The sequence below is a fragment of the Lissotriton vulgaris genome, chromosome 2_1 (assembly GCF_964263255.1).
Source record: "Lissotriton vulgaris chromosome 2_1, aLisVul1.2, whole genome shotgun sequence".
NCBI classification, from domain to species: domain Eukaryota; kingdom Metazoa; phylum Chordata; class Amphibia; order Caudata; family Salamandridae; genus Lissotriton; species Lissotriton vulgaris.
In genome coordinates, this window is record NC_141687.1 from 2,113,134,687 (window position 1) to 2,113,155,545 (window position 20,859).

The 20,859-nt window shown below is 48.0% G+C and overlaps 1 protein-coding gene across 2 annotated transcripts in view; it reads right to left on the minus strand.

Annotated features, from left to right (window-relative positions):
* The window catches only part of FAN1 (FANCD2 and FANCI associated nuclease 1), a 264,195-nt gene that overhangs the window by 147,662 nt on the left and 95,674 nt on the right, over positions 1 to 20,859 (minus strand). For both annotated transcript variants that reach the window (XM_086958383.1, XM_086958384.1), the window contains one exon: positions 9,050 to 9,158. In XM_086958383.1, coding sequence (XP_086814509.1) covers positions 9,050 to 9,158 — 109 coding nt within the window. The remainder of the gene's footprint in view (positions 1 to 9,049; positions 9,159 to 20,859) is intronic.

The window sequence follows — 20,859 nt, forward strand, 5'->3', positions numbered from 1 at the left end:
GACACAGGAGGTTGGCGCAAAACGAACTTTGCGGGTGAGGAGGCACTCAAACGTTATTCACCCAGCTTGACGCCATGGCAACCTAGCTAATATGCGTATATGGTCCTCGAATGTGAATGGTCAGGGGAACAAGATTAAGCGCACATTAGTCATGCAGCACATTAAGAGGCACTCCCGAGACGTTATTCTGATTAAGGAATCGCACTTGCGAGTGAGTAAATGTAAGGCATTAGATCATTTTGGGTATAGGGTGGTGGCCCACTCTAGATTCACGTCTAGGGCCCAGGGGGTGAGCCGACATGGAGAACGCGGCCTGGCGGACTTTGTCATGGCCATGGGCATGGTGGATTTGTGGCTGGCACATAACCCTCCCTCACGGCACTACACATACTATTCACCACGCCATAGTTCTTTTTTCGAGAATAGACCACTTTTACACACGCAGCGATAAAGTGTTGGACTTCCTTAACCCTGTAAGGGTACAAAGGTATTCCCCCTAAAGCTTTGAGGCCCAAGAGGAGGGGGAAAAGGGAACAATGTATAGCAAAAAACCTCTTAACTGGCGTGTCTAATTTACAACTTGGTAGTGACTCTAATAAAATGTTTTGCTATACTTCCTTAACCCTGCACACATGGCGAGGGGTATTTCGGACCACTCTCCGGTATGTTTCACTCTTAAAGGCCCGTCCCTAGATAAGGCTACTTTCCCAAGGATAGATTCCTGGCGCCTGCGAGACCCAACACTTAGAGACAAACTCTGAGAGGGCTCAGAGCTCGATTTTGAAGAAAATATGGGCTCCTGCACTACTTTATGGGAGGCTTACAAGGTGGTGCTCCAGGGGCAGGCGCAGGTGCAGGTGCTGATCCGTGTTAAAAAAAGAGGAGTCCCTGCAGATTCGGTCACTTGTGCAAGAAATTAGTCAGATGGAGGGCGACGGGGCTAGCGCTAAAGCAAAGGGACCTGAGGGCCCTGGCGGATGGCGAACCGCGGGCATATGCGTTAGCGACACAACACCGTTTATATGACGTAGGGGATAAAGCCCTGAAGCTCCTAGCGTTGTTGGCAAGACAGGATAGGGAAATATCCTGGGTGACGGGGTGTGAGATATAAATGGGTCACTGCAGGCTACAAGTGACGACATAGCAGAAGCTTTCGCCAACCATTTCGAGAGTGTCTATGCACCGGTGTGCACCAGGTCGGAGAGTGGCAGTGCAGAATTCCTGAGGGACTTCGCCTTGCCTACATTGTCTGCGCAAGTGCGTGAAGTGTTTGAGGACGACCTCACGGAGGAGGAACTGGGTAATGCCCTGGGCTCCCTGAAATCCGTTAAAGCACCAGGTCCGAATAGGCCCCCAGTCGAGATTTATAAAGGGCAGGCCTCGGTTATAATACCCTGACCTGAGAAATGTTGATCGAGACGCGGGAGCGGGGACAACTCAAGTTGGACCAGTGACCGGCCACCATAGTGGTAATCTATAAAGCCGGAAAGCCACCGGAGGAGTGTAGTTCCGATCGTCCCATCTCCCTTATCAATGTGGAAGCCAAGGTTCTGGCTAAAGCTCTAGCGGACAGGCTGGTGTCTGTAATTGCGGAACTGATCCACATAGACCAATCAGGGTTTATGCCCTGTACCACTGAGCAAGAGAGAGGAGGTTCGGGAGCCGGGCCCGTAAAGACAAGATGGCACCTCCCTGGAGTTCCTAAGATGTCGGAGTCTCACCGCCCGGCAACACTACGGTGACTGGAGTTGTCATAATCTTCGGAGACTATATTGCATACTCCACATGCTAGTGGTCCTGCGGCCCAACAGATGGCATTGATGGCGCTGGACGCATCAATGGCAGTCAATAGTATTGAGTGGCCCTACATATTCCTGGTGCTCCATAGGCGAAGCTTCGGTCCCAAATGTTGTGGTTGGGTGAGACTACTATACAAGGCACCCACGGCTAGGGTGTGCCTGAATGGGATCCTTTCAATTGCAAAGGGGCACCAGGCAGGGGTGCCCCTTGTCCCCGCTCTTGTTTGCTCTTGCGCACGAACCGTTGGCGCATTGAATCCGGGGGGACCCAATGATATGGGGCATAGTTGCAACAGGGAGGTGGGAAGAGCGGATCTCTCTCAATGCCGATGATATAGTCTTGGATCTTGCACGACCATACCACTCAATGGCACGTGTGGTACATATCTCCGAACTATTTGGTAGCTATTAGGGCTACAATATCAACTGGTCCAAGTCAGTGTTCTTTCCACTGGGGCCCCCCACCCCAGAGTTCCAATGCGGTGTGAGACGCCGGTGGTGTTGGAGGGATTTAAATATCTGGGTTTCCAGGCTACGCGGGACCGAAGGCGTTCCTGGACAGGAATCTTGGGCCCCCAACTGAGACGCCTCGGTGCTGATGTCAGCCACTGGCGTACCCTTCTGCTTTCTCTTATGGGAAGGCGGCTTTATTCAAAATGAAGACACTACCACGCCTCAGGTATGTCCTCTAAAATACCCCATACCCTGTCCCTTCGACAGTCTTTAAACGGGTAGCGCAGGAAGTCAGAACGTTGTTGTGACAGGGGGGTACATCAAGGATCGCGTTGCAGAAGGGGGTCTACGATGGTGGCCTGGCTATCCCTGACATTAGGCTCCATTATTGGGCCTCGCAGTTACAGGTCATTACTTGGTGTATGTGGATATGGAGGAACCGGTTTACAGATCAGATAGAGCTGTCACGCCAGGAAGAAACTGTGAACCTCTACTCTATTCCCAAAAGTCTGGAACTGAGTGGCCAGAGCACACTAAAGTAGTGCTGGAGGGAGGACAATAAATTACTAGGTTGGGCAAGGACATTGACTGGTAGAACCCCGTTGTGTGTGGGGGAATCCTTTGCATGAAGTAGCCGCCCTAAAGGGTTTAAAAGGGTGGAAGCCGATTGGCATTGAGTACTTGGGTGATGTATGGAAAGGAGTCTCTCCCCTCGCCTTTGAGGAACTCCAGCGGGAATACAATTTGCAGCAGACTCAGAGATATCAGCACCTGAGGCTCATACACGCATTGTGCACCCACATCCCTGGTGGTACTTCTGTCCCAGAATATTCTCCATTGGAAGACCGGGTGCTATTAGATCCAATAATCAAGAAACCGACCTCCAAAATCTACTGCAAGTTGATTAATAATGTGCCAGACCCCTTCCTGACCCTCAAAAATCTTGTGGATGGTGTCACTAATGACCAAAAAAGAGAATATTTGGTAACCATGGATGTAGAATCTTTATTTGCTAATATCCCCCAGCAAGATATCCTCCAAGTGGTCAAACATAATTTAGAATAGATTGACCACCAAAAGGTGACCCCCAATACATTCATTCTCTCACTATGTAGAAAATGTGGTTCGGACACAAAAAAATTCTAGGTTTTTTATAACTGCAAACACACAGAACTAGAGAGGCAATATTATAGATGGACACATTTGAGAGAAAACAGCTGCCCTCACCTCCTTCTCTAAGAAGCTAGGCAGGAAACCCCTAGCTGAGCTAATTCAGATATGTAAAGCCAAATGTATTACATCGGCAATGTATGAGCGGGAGTTTGGAGTTTTGTTAATGTCCACCCGATTCAAGTAGTGGAAAATTCATTATTAAGATATCTTCTATCAGTCCTAGCTAGTACCCCTTCCTTTGCTTGCCATGACAAGCGTGGTCGTTCGTTTATTTCGGAAATCGTAAAACTTGAACCCATCTTGCTGTGGCATAGGATTTCGGTAAAGGAGGAAACCAAGTTAAATAGAGAGATACTACAAGACTGCCTTAATTAGAGGGGGTTTCAAAAATTCCTTAGGTTAGGCACATGCGTAATTTTATGACAGATCTAGGGCACGCAGAATATTTTACCGACCCATAATCAATGCAAGAAATCCCCAGACAGAAATTAAGAAAGGAGGGTCTCCAGCACCTGGGCACATTAAGAATGTCAGAAGAGGAGGAGGAGCTTCGCTAGCAACCAAGATGGCCGCGTGAGCACAGGGCTCCCGAGACCCTCGCAACCTCCCGCATATATCCTGTAGCTTATCCTGACTTTCATATATGTCCCCGTTAAGACGAACCGCTGGTGAGGCAAATACTACAACCAGAATCCGTATCGGACCCCGGGAGCCGGAGTTATGACAATTTGAAGATCGCGGCCTGCGCCTCCGTGATGCCCGGCTGTGGAGTTGGCATGGTGCCCGAGTTGTAGTTGAACATCGGCCTGAGGTGGCGGAGACGACCGGTCCGGCTTACTTTCACTTTCATTTTTCGTTTGCTGGAAAGACCAAATACTGCAGATTCCGCACTGCTGCTCGAGGGACCTCGGAGATCTCCATCTTTCTACCAAACTCGACTGTTGCCGGGCATGGCCTTCCACTTAGCCTCTTGATTGCGCTTTTATCCCCCGCCCTAGTTTGTAATTATTTCTACTGTCTTCACGATGGCGGGGAAGCCGGAAGGAGAAAAGCAGAGATCAGAGGCTACTGGGCGGGGCAGCTATACCCAAACCAACATTATGGACCGCTATGCCCAGGCTAAGGTGTCACCCAGTGGACCGGGTAGGTCGCTGGAGGGAACGAAAGATCCACTGACCTCAGCAACGGAGCCTACCCTGCAAGATGTCATGGCAGCCATTGATGGGATCAGATCGTACCTCGGGGGACAAATGGAGACTCTTGCCCATAAACTTGACACTGTGGCGATTGATGTGAATTTGATCCGCACGGACCTAGCGAAAACCAACTAAAAGGTTAAATCGATGGATATTAAGACTTCTAGCCTGACGGACGACGTCGTTGAGATGCAGACAGAGGTTCGCAACCTAAGGGCTTCCAATGACCTCCTTGCACGTCGGCTGTAGGATTTTGAAGGAAGGTCTAGGCGGAATAAAGTCCGTATTATAGGAGTTCCGGAGAAGGCGGAGGATTCAGAAACTGATCTTTTTGTGGAGAACCTGATCATGAATCACCTTGCACCCAGGGGACTGAGCAATTTTTTCACTGTGGAACGAGCTCACAGAGTTCCGGGTCGACAACCCAAGACGGGTGCCCCACCGCGGCCTATAATAGGACAAATTTTGTATTTCCTCGACAGAGACGCTATCCTGCAGGCTTCGCGTACAGGCGGTCCCATAAAGTTTGAGAACACTACCATCAGTTTTTATCCAGACTTTACCCAAGCCGTGCAGAGAGACTTGGCTTTCTTGGGGTGAAAAGGAGACTCTGAGAGATGGGCCACAAATACGCCATGCTTTTTCCGGCCAAGTTGCGTAGCGAACATGCAGAGCGGACTTATTTTTTCGACAGCCCAGACGTAGTGTCCGACTGGCTTGATACTCTTCCGGCTCATCATCCGCAGGACGGGCAGAGATGGACCAGGAATAAGCCTTATCATTGACTGGTTCCTGGGGTATTCTGGAAGCTTCGAACTGTGGCGCACTAATTGTGTAATTTGATTTTGTGAGGCACTTCGGGGGGTTGCGGGCTATTGGGGGGTCATTTTCCTCCTCTGATTTACTTTCTGTAGATTAGTTTAGATGTGGGGGCGACAGGCACACTGCAAGTTGGGGTGGCTTACTAGTCTTATGCAGGGGTGCAGGGTGGGGGGTGTTGTAACGGGTTGTTTGGTGGGGAGGAGGGGGGTTGTGTTTTTTCAGTTTCGTTTTCTGCAAGGCAATGTATTGCAAGACTTTCTGAGCGGAGCGCTGGGTTCCTCTTGGGGTTGGATTTTCTTTCTTGTGTGCGGTGGGGGGTAGGGGGTTGAGACTTCTGAAATGGAATGTGAATGGGCTGGGGGATAGGATAAAGCGTGGGGTGGTACTGCAGCAGTTAAAACGTCATTCCCCAGTTGTGGTCCTACTACAGGAAACTCACTTGATAGGCAATACATGCTACGCTATGAATCGGAAGGGGTATTGTTTGGCCGCTCATGCAGGGTTTTCCTCAGGTTCCCGAGGGGTGGGTATTCTTATTAAGAATTCTCACCCGCTGGAGGTGGATGCAACCGTTCTCGATGATAGAGGGCGCTATGTCGTCCTTACTGGTCGTTGGGAGGGTAGGACCCTGTCCCTGGTATCTGTATATGTCCCTCCCAGTTTGCAGTCCACTACCTTCGCAGATCTGGGGCAGGTTCTCCTGGCTCTCCCCGAGGGGTCATTGATATTGGGTGGTGATTTTAATGCGGTTGTGTCTGGTATTTTTGATAGACATCCACCGAGAGACCTTAAGGGGGCGCAGAACTGGCTTTGTGGTCTCATTGATACCTTAGGTCTTGTAGACTGTTGGAGATTGTTGCATCCCACTCAGGGGCAGTACACGTTCCACTCCGGTGCCCATGCCATTTTTAAGATTGATTCTTATCACTGTTGTTTTTAACTTTATACTGAACTCTATATTTTTGTTATTTTTCTATGTATAACAACAGGAATTGTATGTATTTTTATGAATGTTTTATGCTTTTATGATTGTTAAAAAAAAATGCAGTCAAATAAAGCTTTCCTTGATTGATTGATTGAAAATGTATTCTTGATGAAGCACCGTCATATTTTCCTCAGATTAGGATTTAGTACTACCACATTTATGTTATTTTCTTCATCTGGAAAAGCAATGAAAAAGAATTACCATAATTCCCAGAATTAATAAATCAATGTGATATTCATTTAAGATTCACTGTTCAAAAAACAAAATCCAACAATGTATCTGTCACCTAAAATTGTCAACATAAATAAAGGGAAAATAAACAGGTTCAAAAAGAACTGAAAGTAAAAGGAGTTTGCTGTGCATCATGGGATACCGAGGGTCTCTGGAGAGTTCCTTAAAGGCACGGTATCCCTTTTCCAGACATATAATGGCAGCCTATGGGGCTTGTCTGTCAATCATTCCAAGGAATTTGTGAAGGGGACGTTTCTCTATGGATGAAACTTAGCAGACTGTGTTACAGGTGATATTGGTGGAATTTCCTTTGTATTTCTAGTTGAAGTACTGGACAGTGTAGCCTTACAGGTATAGGCTGCATTATTGTCTTTAATTTTCTCTTAAGTGTCTATGCAGGATTGCACAGAAGACCGTTTAAGAGATTGTTTTTGATTGCTCCGGGGTCCACGCACATGGGAGGGACTATTCCCTAGATTATGACTATACATAGAGATGCCCTACTACAGAACTTTATGTGAAAAAAATCAGCATAAAACTAATGGGCACATTAACGCCACTAAGAACAATATACATCTAGTAATCTGCGAGAGGAGCCGCCCACGTATAGGACTGCACAGAAGGTTTGTTAGATGTAGGATTATTAAACAGAGGTTGTGTATTAGAAACAAATAACTATCCACCCCTATGGTGTTCCACTATTTAGACAGCGATCATACAGAAGAGGATCTGGAAGCTTTTTTTAATTCAGAGAATAATAGCAAATTTCAGAACTGCTGATACAAACGGTAAAATGACTAACCAGGAGGCATGTTGGATTTTTAAATTCAAGTGTTGAGACAGTACTTAATGAAAAACATGACTGAGGTAACTGCACACACGCAGGAGTATGATGTCCTTCTTATAACAAACTAACCATCAAGCGCTGAAGTTTCCTAAATTTGCTTATGGAATAATAACAAATTTTGAGACTGCATATTTGTTTATCTGTAAGAATCTAGAAAGAATGAAGGAGTGTATTTAAATCTCCGACATGTTTCATAAAATGGTTAATTTAGCATGGGAATTGAAAACTGTAATACATTTGTGAGGAAACATTAAAGGCGATCTAATTTTGACAAAATATATATATATAATATTAACTGTATTGAAGAAAGTGGAAATACTTGCCAATTTTCATGAAAACAATTCTCCTTGATTAAAATAGTTTAGTATGGCTAGTCATATTTTTCAAACATTAAGTTAACACTGATATGTCCTTCAATTTCAATTTATTATGGCACCTTGTACCCTTCTGTGTGCACCTTGATTCATGTGTAAGGTTAGGGGATCGATTAGAAAAATTATAATAAATGATTAGAGTGTTTATATAACACAGAAAAACAGACAAAAACATGTCAGATACAATTATACAATGCTAAACACAGCTTATTGACAAATAATCCTGAATAAATGTGATCTATAGCATAGCTAGCATGGGGGAAAGGTCTGTTAGCACCAATTGCATTCATTGCACATAAAGTGTTGGCTTCTTCTGGGTGCCACAAGTATTTCTAAACTGTGACTATTGATTTATTATAGATTGAGATGGAATTTTTCATAATCATAATGGCCATTTTGAATGATTTGATAGTTCTGAACAAGACGATTCTCGGAAATAGGTCAAGAAACAATGACAAAAGAGCATAGAAACAATATTATATTAATATATTATAATTATTATATTACATCTATTTTTCCATTTCTGAAATCAATAAGTCAAGAAATAAATGGTGCTGATATTGATACCCAAGACACCTTTTGGCACTAAGGTATCTTTTAGACAAATTGAAGTGATATGTGCAATAAAACGACTTGACATTAATGCACTTTAGAAAATAATTGTTAAGCTGCAGTAAGGCATTAAACATCCCCTAAATCTGCTGCAGGACAAATCCAGAACTATACTGCGTGATTAGCCTGGAAGAAGACAGTGAATCAAATTGTCAACACAGTAACATATGGTATCCACATTATGCAAGTGTTCATCCAAACCTGAGCAACAGCTAAAACAAAAATTGAGAAACACCAAAAAACGAAGTCCATAGAATAATGTAAAGGCCAACATCAAAGATAGTAACGACCCTGTACGAAACTGAAGTGCTAGGCACAATGCAGCAAGCCCTTTTAATTAAAATTGTGTCAGTGAACATCCCAGATATTTGCACTTGGTCCCTTAAGCAAAAAACAAACAGAGAAACAAAAACTTGTAACTATAAACAATAAAATATACAATTTAAGAAATGGAATACACAAGAAAAAATGGTAGCACCAGAAAGAAATGCATCCTTCCCAGGAGAAATGCAAAGTTTGTAAATAACACAATGTGACTTTACCTTCCATTCACTTACCGTATACAAATGGAGTCTCTGTAAAATCTCAACCCCACGAGAACGGATCCTGGTGTAAACCCACCCAACAGTAAAACAGCGCAAGTAAACAGGTAACTTCTCATGGTGGCTAAAGATAAGGAGTAAATAAATGTCACTTTCACAATGCTAATCATGACTTTCAAATAATGTATCAAACAGTGGCGTCATTTCTATTCAATCAAAGGGGTGACCCCAGGTGTCATTCCATTCACCTTACACTTTAATAAAATTACATTACATAACATCACATCACACAACCATTTAATTCTGATGACAACCATATATACTTCATTGCAACATGTAAATAAGCAGGTACCGATAAAAAGAACAAACAGCTACTGCAAGTAGCAAACGCTCATGCAAAACATTCCACAGGTTGCACACAATAAAATGGGAATAGGAGCTCCGCGGCTGCTACACAGGCCTTTAGATAGGTCTGCATCCCTCCACTGAATCAGTTTAGTAAAAGTGCCATTTTAAAAATGTATTTGTATTTGTACTGTTCTATCAATTCCAGTTTCGGACAATTATTAATTTCATGACTGAATATGTGGCTAGAATTTTTTATGCATTTTCTGATAGAGGCTACACACTAAAAGACATATGCTGCAGGTATTTTTATTTTAATGATCATGATGAAGCTAATAGAGCATTAACATCTAATATTATGTTTGATTGGTGCATACAATTTTAAAATATAACTAAAGTGTGTCATGAGTGCATTACCCAACCATGCTAACATGATGTTAAGGTTGTTCGATATTAGAAAGAAAGTTTATTCAGACAAGTGTGTTAATATTAGCGAATTTCTATGGCTGCCCCACAGGGTTAATTTATTGCGAGAGCATGGGAATTAGACGACAATTTTAATGTTCTCAAGATGCGGACAAGAATGACCTTTGCAAGGATCTGGATGTGTTTCAATTTATTAAGTTATTCCGGTGTGAAGGGTTATTACTGTGCAATTAACGGGCACAGTAGAGGTAATGCTAGTGCATTCTTTCTAGTTTGGATTAGCCTATGACTGATGGATGAACGTATGAGGTCTCAGTCAGTCAGAGAGGAAAACATGCACTTTCAGACGCACACAAATGCAGTGCTTCGATCAGATTTTTGGGGGATATTTTTATTTACTAGTTTTAATGGTTACATACAGAAATCTAACTATTTCCACAGACTGACAGCACACGTAGAAAGACGCACTTTAAATGATAGGTACCCCTAGAGACCAGCAGGCAAGCAACAGACATAGAGTGCATAGAAGACAACAACTGCACAAAGAGGGGCAGGGGGCAGTACCAGTGACCTGCTCCTCATCCGGGAGTGGGGAACTGACGAACAAGTTACTTCCCTTCGGTAACGATATATCTGTAAGAAACAGTAGCTAGTATTAGATTCCTTACCTTAGAATATCCCCAGGCGTCAGACTGGATCCGGAAATTTTTGCGTAGCAATACCCCTGCGCGTCGTTAGGCGTCGTCTCTGGCTCCGCGTCCGTCGTCAGCGTCGTCTGCGCCGGAATGACGTCGGAGTACTTAGACCCCGCCAATGCGCGCTGACGTCAGTTCTTAGACACAGCTTTTCCGCGCCAGATACGCAGAGCCATGCTAGAACCAACACTGGTGCCAAGAAACTAGGGCCCTGAAAGGGGATGACCTTAACCCTAGGTATCAGTTCGCAGAACGGGGAGGATGGGTGGGGCGGTAAGGAATCCAATACGAACTACTGTTTCTTACAGATATATCGTTACCGAAGGTAAGTAACTTGTTCATCTGAAAGAAACAGGTTAGTATTAGATTCCTTACCTTAGAATAGATACCCCAGCAATACCAACCCCGGTGGTGGGTCTGCGAACTAATACTTACACCAGAAAGTCCTGGAGGACGGAACGGCCAAAGAAGCCATCCCTCCGGACTTGACTGTCCAGGCAGTAGTGCCTCGCAAAGGTGTGCAGCGAGGCCCATGTAGCCGCCTGGCAAATGTCCTGCAGTGGGACTCCCCGACACAGGGCAGTAGTAGCCGCCGTGGCTCGAGTGGAATGGGCCCTCAGCCCAACTGGAGGCTCCTTTCTAGCCAAGGAGTAGCACGCCTTGATGCATAAGACGACCCAACGAGAGATGGTCCGCTTATGCACCGCCCGTCCCTTCTTCGCACCTACGTAACCAACAAAGAGTTGGTCATCCACCCGGAACTGGCGTGTGCGATCCACATAGAATGAAAGCGCACGTTTTGGGTCCAGACGATGGAGCCGCTCTTCATCCTTTGAAGGATGCGGAGGCGGGAAGAAGGAGGGCAAGCTGATGGACTGCCCGATGTGGAAAGCAGAGACTACCTTGGGCAGTAAAGAGGGTTTTGTACGCAACACCACTTTGTCCGGATGTACAGACAGGAAAGGGGGTTTGCAAGATAGAGCCTGGAGCTCACTCACTCTCCTGGCAGAGGTGAGGGGAACCAGGAAAGCTGTCTTCAAAGTGAGAAGACGGAGAGGACAAGAATGAAGTGGCTCAAAGGGAGCGCACATCAGGAAAGTAAGAACCAGGTTCAAGTCCCACTGAGGCATCTCAAAGGGAACAGGTGGAAACATGTGTGTGATGCCCTTCAGAAAACGAGTTACTATAGGGGACTTGAACAAAGAAGGTTGATCAGGCAGTCTTACGAAGGCCGAAAGGGCAGAAAGGTAGCCCTTGATAGTGCCCAGAGCAGAGCCCTGCTGGGCAGGAGAAAGAAGGAAGAGAAGAACCTCAGAAAGAGGGGCAGAAAGGGGATCCACAGCCTTTGCTGTGCACCATACCACAAATCTGTTCCACCGGCAGGCGTATACCGACTTTGTGGAGGGACGCCCGGCTGCCAGAATAACATTACAGACTTCAGGAGGCAAGTCAAACGGCCTCAACTGTCGCCGCTCAATCTCCAAGCATGGAGGTGGAGACTGGACAGGTTCGGGTGGAGGACCGTCCCCTGCTGCTGCGACAGAAGGTCCTCCTGAAGAGGCAGACGGATCGGGGGACCGACTGACATATTGAGTAGCTCGGGATACCAGTACCTTCGAGCCCAGTCCGGAGCCACAAGGATGACTTGGGCCCGGTCGCGCCTGATTTTCTGCAGCACTCTGGGCAGAAGTGGTATAGGCAGAAAGGCGTATAACAAACCGCAACTCCACTCGCGACGAAATGCGTCGCCGAGCGAGTGCCGCCTTGGAAATTCCAACGCGCAGAACTGATGACATTGCGCGTTCTCTTCGGTGGCAAACAGATCTAACCAAGGCTCTCACCACTGCAGAAAGATGCCTTGCGCCACGTCAGAGTTCAGACGCCATTCGTGATCCATCGAGCACCGTCGGCTGAGTTCGTCCGCCCTGGCGTTCAGAGAACCTGCCAGGTGGTGAACCACCAGGGTCACGCCCTGATGTTCCAGCCACTGCCAGAGGCGCAGAGCCTCTAGACAGAGGATCCAGGACCCCACACCGCCCTGTTTGTTGCAGTACCACATGGCAGTGGTGTTGTCCGTGAACACCTGCACTGCACTCCCTCGGACAGAGGGGAGGAATGCCTTCAGTGCCAGACGAATCGCCCGCAGCTCCAGAAGGTTGATATGGAGCTGGGACTCCGCCGGAGACCAGAGGCCTCTGATCTCCGCCTCTCCCATGTGGCCTCCCCAGCCCTGGAGGGACGGCTCCATCACAACTACGTGCTCCGGTTGGGGAAAGGAGAGGGATCTGCCGCGGACCCAATCGCGGTCCGTGAACGACCACTGCAGCTGTCTCGCAGTGCCCTCCGAGATCAGGACATGGTCGGACAGGTTGCCCTGATGCTGGGCCCACTGAAACTTCAGGTCCCACTGCAGAATTCGCATCCGCCACCGGGTGTGATGCACCAGAAGGATGCAGGAAGCCATCAGTCCAGAAGCCGCAGCGTCAACCTGACCGAAACCCGGGATAAAGGCTGAAAGATCGGAATCAGAAGATTCTGTTGAGGCGGCGTGTGGCTGGTGGCGCGTGTGGGGGCGCCCCTTCCTTGGCCACGAAAGGAGCGAAAGGCACCCGACTGTTGGCGCGGGGCCGAGAGGCCCAAGGACTTGGCCGTAGCCCTGGAGTCCTTAAAGCGCTCAAGCGCGTGGTCTGCTTCGTCGCCAAACAGGCGACGGCCATCAAACGGCATGTCCAGAAGAGTAGCCTGGACATCGGCCGAAAAATTGGTGCACCGCAACCAGGCGTGGCGTCGAACCGCCACTGTCGTAGCCATCGCTCTGCCCAGTGTATCGGTGGTATCCAGTCCGCACTGGATAGAGTACTGTGCCGCATCTCGTCCCTCCACTAGGTCTTGGGCGAGTTTAGCCCTGACCTCCTCAGGGCATTGTGGCAGCACGTCCGCAACCGTGTTCCACAGGGTGTGGGTGTAGTGGCCCAAGAGGCATGCGGTATTGACTGACCGCAGTCCCAGACTAAGGGACGAGAACACTTTCTTGCCAAACTGTTCAAACCTCTTGGATTCCCTGTCGGGAGGAGCCGACGGGAACGCGGTCTGGGAGTTAGAGGCCTGGATAACCAGGCTCTCGAGGGTGGGGTGGGTCGACAGGAAGCTAGGGTCACCCGGAGCCGGGCGGTAGCGTCTGGCCACGTTCCTGTCCACAGGCTGTCCCGAGGCGGGCTTGGACCAAGTGCCCAACAGAACGTCACATAAGGCCTCATTGAAAGGCAGCAGAGGCTCGACTGAGCTTGACTGCGGTTTGAGGACCTCTGTGAAGAGATTAGTCCTCACGGCCGCTGAGGGGAGCGTAAGGTTTAAGGCCTTAGCCGCCCGCATCAACACTACGCTATAGGCTGCCCCCTCCTCCGTAGCCACGGTAGGAGGGGAGACAAAACCAGTGTCTGGAGTGAGGTCCAGGCCGCTGGCATCCCCAAGCTCCACTGTTCAGTTCGCTTGGTCCTGACACTCCCGTGTCAGAGGGTCCACAGACCCCTCCCAGTCCTCTTCGTCACCCAATTCCTGGTAGCCAGGATCAACAATCTGGGCCCGTTCGTTAAAGTGAAATGTACCTATTGCTGTCTCATACGGCTCCCAACGGGGCCGTGTTGACGGCTGAACGGGAGCGACAGAAGGACTGGGGCTGGCGTCGACCGAAGTCGGCGCCGGTGGTGACACCCTCGGGGACGGCGCCGGTGAGGTCGTAAGGTCGACCTGCGTTGACCCGGATCCGGTAGGGGCCTGCGGCGCTGGGACCGAAGTCGCCGGCGGCGCCGGGACCGAAGCCACCGACGGCGTCAGTGCCGGAGCACCCGACCCGCTAGGCCCAGGAGCCGGGCCCACTGGGCCCGAAGGCGCTGTGGGGCCCGGCGGAGAATAGAGCAACCTCATGGCCATGAGGTACTGCTCGATCTCCTCTGCGTCGCATCTTGCTCAGGAACCCGAAGGTATGGGGCAGGATGCGGCGCCAGCGACTTCGGCGGAGCCGAGTGGGTGGTGCCACCCAAAACCCCGGCCGCGTCGGGCGAGTGTCGGGGGCAGTCGGAGGAGCGATGACGCCGCTCCGACCTCTCATGGCTCTTACCTGAGGAGGAACCAGAAGACCGATGCCGACTTCTGGAGCTGCGAGGGCTCGGACCCCGCGACCGGTCCCTCGACCTTCCGTGGGACCAGGACCTCAAATGGCGCGGGGCCGACTGCCGGAGCTCGAGCCGCTTGCGGGACCGCTCTCGCGTAGCCTTCTACGTCAGGGCTCGACAGTCGGAACAGGATCGGTCGTCGTGGTCGAGGCCTAGGCACTGCAGACACCGGCGATGGGGGTCGGTATTCGACATCAGTCGACTACACTTTGAGCAGGGTTTGAACCCGGGCATCCCTACCGGCACCTGAAGAGTCGAGAACGACTAGAAGAGGATCAAAAATGATCAAAAAGTTTTAGTCAAAAAGTGACTAAGGGGTAGAGCTTCTCCGGATCTGCGCTAGCTGGCGCGGAAAAAAGAAGAACTGACGTCAGCGCGCATGGGCGGCGTCTAAGTACTCCGACGACGTCATTCGGGCGCAGACGACGCCGACAGATGCGGAGCCAGAAACGACGCGCAGGGGTATTGCTACGCAAAAATTACCGGATCCAGTCTGACGCCTGGGGATATTCTAAGGTAAGGAATCTAATACTAACCTGTTTCTTTCAGATTTGGGGAGAGTTACAGCAGAAAAGGGGTGCTCTGCAGGGCTCCTAAATATCTTTAGGGTGTGACGCAAGGGGGCGCTCTTCAGCATATTGCTGAGCCTTATATGCAACATCTGGGAGACACTGCGCAGCTGTGGGCCATCCATTATGCACCCGGCCACCCGCCTTTCTGCCAAGAGCAGCAAGATGCTCAGCGCCTGTTAGCAGGAGGGACTCCTAGCGTGTCACCCAGTAGTGCAGGCTGGGCAGAAGGTTCAACTGCAATCGCGATGACATCACACCCCACACGGCAGACCTCATGGCAGTACTGTAAAATCTTAAAACAACCCCAAGGTAAATGCAAGAAATCAGCACGCTCCAAACCACTTCTTTTACAACTCACGTGGTCCGTCTCTCCAAATCTGGCTACCCGAGCGGGAGTATAATAATATTGATGAAGAAACTTAAAATGTATCAACTTATGCCTGCAGGTGACATGCGTGTCTTTCAACTGTGCAGAGCAGTACTCCCATGTTTTAGGCGCAAGACTGTATCCCAATGCCATCTCCCATCTCTGGGGGGCCTTAACAAATGGGTCAGTTCAAACCTCGAGAACAGGGGGTACAGAAAAGAAATGGAGGGGGCCTCATCTACCCTCAGTAAGCACGTGCCGTGGAGCGCCAACTCAAAGGCTCTGCGGGGAAGGCTGAGTAGTCAGCCAAGGCCATACAGCGGCATCTATGATAGGCTATAACTGCAAGGGGGGACTGGCCACATCTATTCAGAAAGCTAGTCAGTGTCATAAAAGCACCATCAACGAAAAGATCACCCAACACATACAAATTACCTTTCTTCAATAAGGATTTTATATGACGTTCGCACGTTGGGGAGAGCAGCGGGTTGTCTTCCATTAGGGGACTGAGCGGTGAGTAATAAGGCCTGGTACTTACCTAGGTCCCGTACTCCACTACTGGACTCACCGATCTATGGGAATGGAATGGCACCTCCCTCCCCCTAGCTACATCATTGAAACCACACCAATTTTGGATTGGGGTGTGGGGGAGGGGGTGTATCTCCCCGGCTGTATTTATTAAAATTAAAAAACATTATTAAAAAACATTATGTACAACTTACCCAGAAACTACAGATACGTTGATAGACAAATGTTACGTGGCTAACCTTAACAAAGTCTAATACACAAGACACTCCTACCGCAAATCTAACAATGCATGTAATTACCTACGGGAAGGTCAATGACTGGCAGCTCCCCTGATCCCAGTGTACTACAAATACTACTCCCAGAGTAAGGTTGTGCGGGGGTACAGCTTATCGGACAGATACTTTCCCCTAGGCCCCCCCCCTACGCCCTGTCCTTTAAACTCCATCACGGGGGCTGCAGACTTCTACATACTGGTGCCTCCATGCGCATGTGGGGGTGGCCCCAGGCCCACTGAAAAGGATGACTCCCCTGGCCCCCGCACTCGACAGCCTACTTACCAGCTGTCACTGCCCCTGGAGTTACATGGTGCTGACATCTAAGGACAGAAGACTGTGCTTACCAATCATGACCTTACCGCCTGACCAGAGACACACAACTAAATACGACAATATTCACCTGAAACATAATATCAAATACTCACACTTTTATTATATGTTAATTTGAAAGAATTACATTCAATTAGCTTCCGCTACCTGCAATAAAAGTTTAAATGAAAAAAAAACAGCTACACATTTACAAACATGCCCTTCAAAAAACCTGCCTTAGGGGATGGTGGGTAGGGAAGAAAACGGGTCACGGGTCATAGCTGGCCCAGTATTTGATCCTGTGGGGAGCAAGAACAAGAGACTGTTCTGCACCCCACAACGTCCTTTTAAGAGGGCGCCCAGGCTGGCCGGTCTACTTGGACGCAGACTGAACGTTTGAACCGGAAGCACTGAAGTGCTTCCTGTTCAAATTTGCCGCCTCTCACTGATTGATCGCACCTGGGGGTGGGAGCGCCGCATCACTGACTGGCACGGCCTCCCCCCTTTCCTAACCCCAGGGACTAGTGCGACCGCCATAATGGCGTTGCGGGCTATGCTGGCCCTCGCCTTCCCCATATGGCCTGGTACTTACCTAGGTCCCCTAATCCACTACTGGACTCACCGATCTATGGGAATGGATTGGCACCTCCCTCCCCCAAGCTACATCATTTAAACCACACCAATTTTGAATTGGGAGGAGTGTAACCCCCCAGGCTGTATTTATTAAAATTAAAAAACATTATTAAAAAACATTATGTACTACTTACGCAGAAAGTACAGATATATTGATAGAAAAATTTTGTTACGTGGCTAACCTTAATAAAGTCTAATACACAAGACACTCCTACCGTAAATCTAACAATGCATATATTTACTTTCTGCGTGTCCCATCTAGAGCCTACGGCAAGGTCAATGACTGGCAGCTCCCCTGATCCCAGTGTACTACAAATACTACTCCCGGAGTGAGGTTGCGCAGGGGGTACAGCTTATCGAACGGATACTTTCCCCCGGGCCCCCCCCTACGCCCTGTGCCTTAAACTTAATCAGGGGGGCTGCAGCCTTCTGCATACTGGCGCCTTGATGCGCATGCGGGGGTGGCCCCAGGCCCACTGGGAAGGATGACTCCCCTGGCCCCCTCACTCCGACAGCCTACTTACCAGCTGTCACTGTTCCTAGAGTTACATGGTGCTGACCACTAAGGACAGAAGACTATGCTTACCAATCATGACCTTACATCGGGTCAAAACAATGCAGGATGGCCATCAAAGTGTGTAGGTTATAAGTAGGGCTCCCGATTTTATGGTATTTTGTTGACATTTCCATCTATATTTATCCATATTTATTTTTTGCTAATTTCATCTGTACTTATCCATATTTACTTTGGTTTTTGTGAAAAAATGAAGTTGAAACTAGTATATTTCCACATTTATGTAACCGATAAATATGCTTTCATGCTTGAACGCCTGATAGGTTTCAATAATATGAATACCCAGAGTTGCTAAATCAATGCACCTACATGAAATTTTAGTATCAAGGTTGTGCTTATCTACTATTGTTTAAGCCTCTTTACTAAAAAGTATTTCTTTTTGTTAAACATTTGCCTGTCAATCCGCACATCTATTGGCCAAGCAGTCATAACTGATGGCATTTAGAAACAGACAAAAATAATTATTTCTGTTTTTATCCACATTTAAAAATAAATACAAACAGGAAAATAAATGATTTTATCTGTAAAAATCAGTAAAAACAGAAAACAGGGAGCTTTAGCTATAAGCCGTGGACCTCTGAAGTATGAAGCCAGATTGATCCATCAACACCAGAAACGGCATTAAGAACTTAGGCACTGTGTCAAGATCTTTGCAAGAATCTTACTGCTGGTATTCAAGAGGGACAGAGGTCTATATGAAGAACAGGATATAGAGTCTCAATTAGGCTGCAATAGAACTGTAATAACCACCTCCATAGTGGAGGAAGGGAGCCTTCTCAAGCGAATGGCCGCCATATATATAGGTCAGGAAGGCAGGGTGCCAATAGGTCAATGTAAGCTTTGTAGAAATCCACCGGGAAACAATCTCCACCTGGTACCTTGTCACTGGGTAGGCTCATAATAGCCCCCTTGATGTCTGCCAGGAAGATCGGAGTGTTAAACAGTCCCCAGATAGGAGATTCCAACCAAGACAAAGCAACATGATCAAGATAGTGGGAAGCATCAGATACACTATGGTTAGGGGAGGCTGTATATAGAGTTTCATAATACTGCAATGATTTCAACTGGGTCAGTTGTAACACTGTCCGTGTATGTAGCAACAATGAGTTCAGAGGGCGGTGAGCTCCGAGTGATCCAGACCAGCATCCAACTGGGGCAATTATCTTCACCAAGCATCGCACTCGAGCCCGACAGCCGAAATAATGAATCTCACTTGCTGCCTCTTCACGAAACTCCATTTGGGTATCCTGCAATGTCGCAAACACACCTCATCCCCCAGAGGGTTCATATGCGCTTTTCAGAGCATGTAGCTCTGCCTCAAGGTGATACAACCAGCCCCAAACGGACTTAAGAACCCCAGCTCCTTTCTAAATACACATTCCCCGAATGTAAGCTTTGAAAGCATTGCAAAGAGTCGCCACCTCAGCGATTGAGTGCTCATTGACCTGAAAATATATGACATTGGCTTCCTGATAACAGTGCGGAAGGCAGCGTTCTGCAATTCAGTGCTACGTAATCACCAACTTTGAGAGTGAGGTGGACTGGCTAACACCAACACGATCGGAGAGTGGTCCAAAGGGTGCAAAGGAGGATGGCACAGCTACGAAAAATACAGCATAATGGGTGAGATAGAAACCACATACAGAGCCTGCATGGTACGCCACTCACATGGGAGCAGTAAGTGTAAGCCAACTTATCAGGGTTAAGTGTGCGCCAAGCATCTACCACATCACACAATTCTGACCTGAGCTAGAGCGTGACTAGTCTTTGATGTAGGGTGCAGCTTTGTGGAGGTTCTATCTAACTGTGTAGGAAGAGATGTGTTAAAATCTCGTCCCCAGAATGTGGGCCAGTCCTTGTATTTACTGCAGAGGCTGAGGAGATCGTAAAATAAGTTGGGAATATCCACATCTCGATCTTAGAGAGTGACAATTAAAAATAGAGGTTCATCTCGTTTGGCGGCGACTGCAACTACCCTGCCCACCGTATCTTTGAGTGTCTATTAGTGTGAAGTTAACAGAGTTCCTGACTAGGAGAACCACCCCACCTGCATGGGTGTAATAAGAGGAATAGTATCTGTGCATGTCCCAAGCTTCAGCAAATGTGAGTGTGCCAATGGAAGAGCAGTGGATCTGCTGCAGGAGCCCTATGTCAAACCGATGATGGTTGAGGTAGGCAAGCACCTGTCTAGCCTTGCAGGGGTTGTCCACACCCCGCACATTCTATGTTTTGAAGATTACCATACCACTAGCGGTAAATAACTTAAGGAAGAAGCTGGAACATCCACAAACATCCCCACCCACTCAAATGTGCCAAGTGTTTCAGAGCAGTACCTGGACATTAGGCTGTGGAAAATAACGAAGATGGAAAAGAGCAATATAATAAGAACAAATACCTCCCACCCACACCAAACATCAACCAAAAACAAGAAAAATGTCCATGCAGGTAACAGAGATCACGTGCACACTTCACACAAATGGTGTGAGGGAGGAAAGGTGAGAGGCAAGGAGCACAGCGGGGCCTACGGATGTTATCAGAGAGCATTACAGTTCTTTAAATCATTTTGTCATCGCCAGACTGTAAAGGGATAAAATCAAACAATGGCATAATGGGACAAACTGAATGTGACTGTGGTTATAACATGATCTATGTTACACTGTGGACGGATAGTTGCCCCAGAGAGCAATTAAAAGCAAACTTACAAACGGGTCATTACAAAAAAAACAGTGAGTAGGATCAGAACAAGGAAATATGAGACTACAGAGCTGCCACTGGTACAGAACAGTGTATGAAGCAAGGTTTACCCAGCGTAGCTAGTCATTCTTATCAAGTGTTCCTCCTACTGCCACCTGCAAAACCCGCTGCACTACCTTTGGCTGGGACATATAATTCAATGAAGTCTGTGGCAGCTCCCAGTTGCTGGAAAAAG